The sequence below is a fragment of the Debaryomyces fabryi genome, assembly GCF_001447935.2.
Source record: "Debaryomyces fabryi strain CBS 789 chromosome Unknown contig00136, whole genome shotgun sequence".
NCBI lineage: Eukaryota > Fungi > Ascomycota > Pichiomycetes > Serinales > Debaryomycetaceae > Debaryomyces > Debaryomyces fabryi.
Genome location: NW_015385562.1, coordinates 22,740 through 28,739, shown reverse-complemented (window position 1 = coordinate 28,739; position 6,000 = coordinate 22,740). Strand labels below are relative to the sequence as shown.

General features: G+C 32.3%; 4 protein-coding genes across 4 annotated transcripts; 2 read left to right on the top strand and 2 right to left on the bottom strand.

Moving 5' to 3' along the window:
* Positions 1-1,321: 1,321 nt before the first annotated feature.
* On the top strand, positions 1,322-2,011 carry AC631_04707 (uncharacterized protein; the record flags this gene model as incomplete). Its single annotated transcript, XM_015613536.1, has 1 exon — positions 1,322-2,011. One exon carries the CDS (start codon positions 1,322-1,324, stop codon positions 2,009-2,011), a length of 690 nt encoding a protein of 229 aa, XP_015465652.1.
* Positions 2,012-2,017: 6 nt separating this feature from the next.
* On the bottom strand, positions 2,018-3,475 carry AC631_04706 (uncharacterized protein; the record flags this gene model as incomplete). Its single annotated transcript, XM_015613535.1, has 1 exon — positions 2,018-3,475. One exon carries the CDS (start codon positions 3,473-3,475, stop codon positions 2,018-2,020), a length of 1,458 nt encoding a protein of 485 aa, XP_015465651.1.
* Positions 3,476-4,027: 552 nt separating this feature from the next.
* On the top strand, positions 4,028-4,753 carry EXM2 (Exm2p; the record flags this gene model as incomplete). The annotated part of the gene is made up of 1 exon (XM_015613534.1): positions 4,028-4,753. The coding sequence occupies one exon, from the start codon at positions 4,028-4,030 to the stop codon at positions 4,751-4,753; it is 726 nt and encodes a 241-aa protein (XP_015465650.1).
* Positions 4,754-4,847: 94 nt separating this feature from the next.
* On the bottom strand, positions 4,848-5,870 carry STE24 (zinc metalloprotease; the record flags this gene model as incomplete). Its single annotated transcript, XM_015613533.1, has 1 exon — positions 4,848-5,870. One exon carries the CDS (start codon positions 5,868-5,870, stop codon positions 4,848-4,850), a length of 1,023 nt encoding a protein of 340 aa, XP_015465649.1.
* Positions 5,871-6,000: the final 130 nt, after the last annotated feature.

The following is a 6,000-nucleotide window of genomic DNA, read 5'->3' as shown; positions in this document are numbered from 1 at the left end:
GGCAGATTGTTAAAGTCTAAAATGCTCCTAAATTTTATGTACATACATTTCTCTATCTAAATATTCATCCAAGCAACTACTATATAGTTTGCTAGTTGAAGTATCCATATATAGCCTTTGTTGATTAAAAGAGCTATAAATAATTATATTTTGATTCGTTCACCCTAATGTTTTAATGAAATAATTCATTTCACTACTTAAAAAATTTTATAGTTGCACTTCTGTGTACAATGTTTTTGCAACTATTTAAAGTTGCATTATATTACTTCCTCAACGTTTTCTTCTGTTTAACATAATTTATGGTTCAATATGAGATACCTTGTTGTTATTATATGTCTACTTCTAAAGTCTATAGAGGGGTTCATTCACCCAATCACAGTACGAGGGAAGTCTTTTATTGACAGCGTTACACAAGAACAAGTATGTTTTATAACTTAATACAATGATGAATTCAATTAACAAAAAATAGTTTTATATCAAAGGAGTAGATTACCAACCGGGTGGCTCTTCGGGGGTTACAGATGATAAGGATCCTTTATCGGATCCTAAAGAATGTGCTCGAGATATAATAATGCTTCAAGATTTGGGGATCAATGTATGTATTCAACTTAAAGAGCTACACAATGGATCCTAACAAGTACTAGACTATTCGAATTTATTCTATTAATACAGATCTAAATCATGATGTATGCATGTCTATGTTAGCTGCAGCAGGTATTTATTTGGTTCTTGACGTGAACTCACCTTTGCCTAACCATCATTTAAATAGAAATGAGCCATGGAAAACATACAACGATCAATATTTGAAAAATATCTTTAAAGTAGTGGAACAATTTTCATATTATAATAATACACTCGGTTTCTTCGCAGGAAACGAAATCGTCAACGATAATATATCTGCCAAAGTATGTATAGATAACAGAAGGCAAAATAATTCAGAAAACTAACTTGATTCTAGAATTCGCCGACGTATGTTAAAGCCTTAATACGTGATCTTAAAATGTATATTGAATATAACTCACCCCGCCAAATACCTGTAGGATATTCGGCAGCTGATGATTTAAATTACCGGGTCCCTTTCTCAGAATATCTTGAATGCATTGATGATAATACTTCACATTCAGTCGATTTCTATGGAGTAAATTCATACCAATGGTGTGGAGAGCAAACATTCTACACCAGTGGATATAATATTCTTGCAGATGATTACAGTTCATTTTCTCGGCCAGTGTTCCTTTCAGAGTATGTAAAAATTTCCGAAGTTTATAGGAATCAATACTAACAAATCATTAGATATGGATGCAATGAGGTACTTCCTAGAATGTTTGACGAAGTACAAACATTATATTCAACTAACATGAATAAAATATTTAGTGGTGGACTAGTATATGAATATTCTCAAGAACCAAATAATTATGGTTTAGTTGAAATATTAGAAAATGGAGATATAAAAGTACTTCCTGACTTTATTGCTTTAAAATCCCAATTTGAAAGTCTCACTCCTATTAACAACGACCAGTTCACACAGAATACTCTTGGGAATCTAAAAGGAAGCCAAAAAGCATCATTACCGAAATGTAAGAAAAGTTACTCGAACATAGATATATCTAAAGTTGTTCCCAAAATTGCAAAACCTCTCATTGATTCTGGCATTGATATTGAAAGAGGTAAGTATGTTGAACTTCAGGAAGATGATTTAGTATCCAGTTATAATATTTTAAATTATAAAGGAGAGCCCTATGCTGTAGCCGATACTATGGAAATAATCTTCGATCATATGTCAGGGGAAGATATAATCAGGACTAATAAAAATGATGCAAAACATGAATGTAAGTATAACGTTAAACCTTATCTTAAAACTGACTTCATGTTTAAAATGACCAATTCAAATGATATCATTAAACAGAAAATATTAACAAATTTAGCATCTGGGTCTTCCTTGTCAATTCATAATTTTCTCAGTAAGTTATTAGTATATCTAATAGTGTTAGAATTTACTCTTTGGCTCTAACGATACTCATATATATTTAGATCTTACAAAGATTCTATTTCCCTTGTGATCGAATATATTGACTGTACAGTCTTCGTTTTCTGATAACAAAGGCTGTAGCAATATAGCCCATTCTCTATTATTCAATAAAAGAATTTTCTTATCTGGCTGCTCACTTTCTGTAAAACCACACTTAGTACAGGTACGAACCTTTTTCGGACTTTGTTTCAACACAATAGTAAGGTTCTGGATAGTTGATAAATTTACCAATAAATTCTCAAAAGTGTCTGTCAGAGGTGCAATCCAGTCGTCGCCTTCTTCTTCTTCTTCCTTTACTTTATGTTTATGTCTAAAAGCACCAAAAAGGTCAAAATTAATTAATTCTAATTCAGTCAAGTTTGCATAAGATCCTTGACCTGAACAAAGCAATTTGAAAAAAAGATTGTATCTAGCAAAATTGAATTGTTTTTCCATATTAGAGTTCTTTGCCATCAGATAGAATATTTGAGAATCAAGATCCAAAGTTAGTTTTGATAATTTGCCATTTTGCTTTATAACATCAATGACTGATAAATCGCTACCTGATAAAATATTCAATAACCTTAATTCTGTGACATCGAGAAATATTTCAGGACATTTTTTTCTTTGATTAGGTACCTTCTTAGATAAACTATTCGAGTAAATGCTGGAGATTAACGTCAACCTATTAATACCACCAATTTTAGACGAATTTGAAGCCAATTTCAGATCATCAACAACAAAATTATGTAAGACCACTTCATCTATTGTATCATAAACATTAAACAAAGTTGATATATGACTGATTCTAAATGGTATGGACCACCCGCTTTGTGCTTTTAAGATTAATTTGCCTAAGATTCTAGACGGTCTTTTCGATTTGAAACTAGAAAACACACTAGAAGAATTAAAAGGTATATCATTCGGAAATGAAAACTCGGGCGATATTTCGCTTATAGCAATGGTTTTTAAACCATATGCTTCTTTAAGTAAACTTGTAAAGGAATGGATGTACTCATCGAAACTGACCTGTTCATCTCTACTTCGAACACTTTCCACATCATATGTCCCAGCAATTTTTGTCGTTCGGTTGCTTGAATAACTGGTGGGAGGGTTTCTAAAATGAACGGTTTTTACCAAATTTATATTATTACTTGGTTCATTATGTCCAAACCTTCTCGTAATTGAATGAGATGTACTAGGTAAATGAGTTTGACTAAACTTGGAAAAACTCCTGGGAGTAGTAATTATTATATTATTGTAAAGAAAATTCTTGTTGATTATCGTGTGAAATTTGTTACAAACCAAAGATAAGTTCAATAACACTTTTAAGTCGTCTTCGAAGCAATTAAATATCTCGAACAATATCTCAACAGGCAATGAGCAAAGATGCGCCGTAGGATAGTTCACATTCGGCTTTGATTTAGTGAAAACTCTTTTACGTCCAATTAGCTGGTACTTCTTCATATTTTCATTTGAGTTCTATGTAATATTATTCTTCTAATTTAAAAAAAATGCTCAAAGAGTGGATAGAGTGGTTATCTTTCGTGATTCTAGTCAGTTATTTGATAAGTGCGAATTTTGGAACATGCAGAGAATAAGTCATAATTGCCAAATTACCAATCGAATGTTACATTAGATAAAAAATAGCTACCCTATAAATGCTTTACTTGATAATATACCATTGGGTCATCTACAATCTAAATAGAGGTATCTTTGTATATAGATTACCGGCTATCCTCAAATGACATCATAGATCTCAATATTTCTTTAATTCTAATACCCTTTAATTTCGTTTCTGAGCAAGCCAGTATAAATTTGTTTAGAAATATCACCACAGTAAGTATCGATCTAGAATTTGGTCAAGGTAGATGTCTTTAACAAGGATTCAATGCATTATGGGGTAAAGATCTTTACAGAGGGGATATGTAATATACACGACCATGGCATTGGTGCCAATATGAAAATTACAATTTTAGTAAGCTAATTGTAGTGGCTGCGTAGATTAAGAAGAACTCTATGGCAGAAGAACAAAGAAAGCTCGTAGAGCAATTAATGGGTAAAGATGCCTTGATTTCACCTGTAGTAAAAAGAAGAGATCCCGAAATGACAAGTCATAGGGTGTGCAAAAGTTTTTTAGTTGGAGTGTGTCCTCATGATTTATTCATTGGAACAAAGCAAGACCTAGGAAAATGTCCAAAATTACATCTTGAAAAGCATAAGTTGGAATATGAGTACAGGACAAGAAAGAAAGGTGAAACATTCCCCGAATTTGAATATGAATACTATAAGCACTTACAGACTTATATTCATGAAATAGATCGAAACATAGAAATAGCTTTGAAACGATTGGAACATACACCAGAAGAAAAGGAAAAGATTGCAAAGGTGACGAAAGAGTTGGATAATTTGGATACAAAAATAGGTCTAATGACACAAGAGATTGACTGTCTAGTTAAAGAAAAAGAAACTTTGAAGTGTTTATTCGAAAGCGTTAAATTGAACGACTTATGCAAAGAAAGAGACCAGCTTGCCGAATCAGCTAGAAATATTGCAGAAAATGTTGGACAATCTTCACAGCAAAAATTACAGGTGTGTGAAGAATGTGGAGCGTATTTATCAAGATTAGATAGTGATAGGCGGTTAGCTGATCACTTAATAGGTAAAATACATTTAGGATATGTTCAGATGAGAGCAGCTTATTATGAATTGCATAACAAATTTAAAAGAAGCACTACATATTAATGAGTTTATGTTAACAAAAGATATTTTTAGTATATATATATATGTGTATAATAGATGAAGCGATAAATATAATTATATTCGAACCATAAACTATCTACTCATCTTTCTTACCGATCTTTTCTTTAGAAACATAACCAATGGCACGTAATCTTTCAGATAAAATTGGATGGGAATGATGGTATGAGGAGTATAACCAATCGGCATCCATAGTTGATAAGTTTTCACTCAATAATTTAATCAATGCCTTGGATAAATCATCTGAATATCCACATTTCTTAGCGTATGCATCTGCTTCATATTCATTCTTTCTCGATAATAAATTCATACCAAATTGTGCAACACATTCAACTGGTTGGAAAATGTCGTTAAACAACATAAATCCAATCATGATTGGTTGAACGGAGGTAAACCCGAAGGACGAGTATAAAGAGTTATTGTGGATGAAAGCAGAAAACATAGAGAAACTTAAGAACAAATGAGCTTGGGAGAAGAATAACATTTGTGGCAAGTGGGACAATTTCCAATGACCGATTTCATGAGCCAAGACAGCAACGGTTTCTTCCTTAGTTGAGTGCTTGATTAAGGTGTCATACAAAACAATCTGCTTGCTCCAAGGTAAACCAGTAAAATAAGCATTAGAATGAGAAGATCTCTTTGATCCATCAATCACATACAATTTAGTTAATGGAAATTTTTGTTCAGATGCCAAGTTTTCAATAGCTGTTTTTAATTCACCTTCCTCTAAGGTAGTAAATTTATTAAACAAAGGTTGAATTAAGGTTGGGAAGATAGTCATACCGACCAATTGAACAACAAAAAGGAATCCGCAAGTATACAAGATGAATGAATCACCAAAGTAGTCAATAATCTTCAAGAAAGCAGCAACAACAGGAGATCCAAGTGCAATACCCAAAGCAATACCCTTAACCTTATCAGTAAGCCATAATCCAACAGTAAGTTTGTTGAAACCATACTTTTCTTCCAAAACAAAGTTAGAATAATAAGACAATGGAAGCGAAACAATTGTACTAATAATTTGGGTGGAAAATAAGAAAAATAACGATTGCGTAATGATACCTCCCATGAACTTTGGAAGAATAAAAGAACTTTTAGCCATTAAGGTCCCAGAAATATTCCAAAATTTAGGTAACAAATCATACTTAATAATAGCTAAGTTTTGGGAGAGATTAATTGAATCAGAAATGAAACCAAATTTAGCCTTAGCACGGGAATAGTCTTGCGATTTA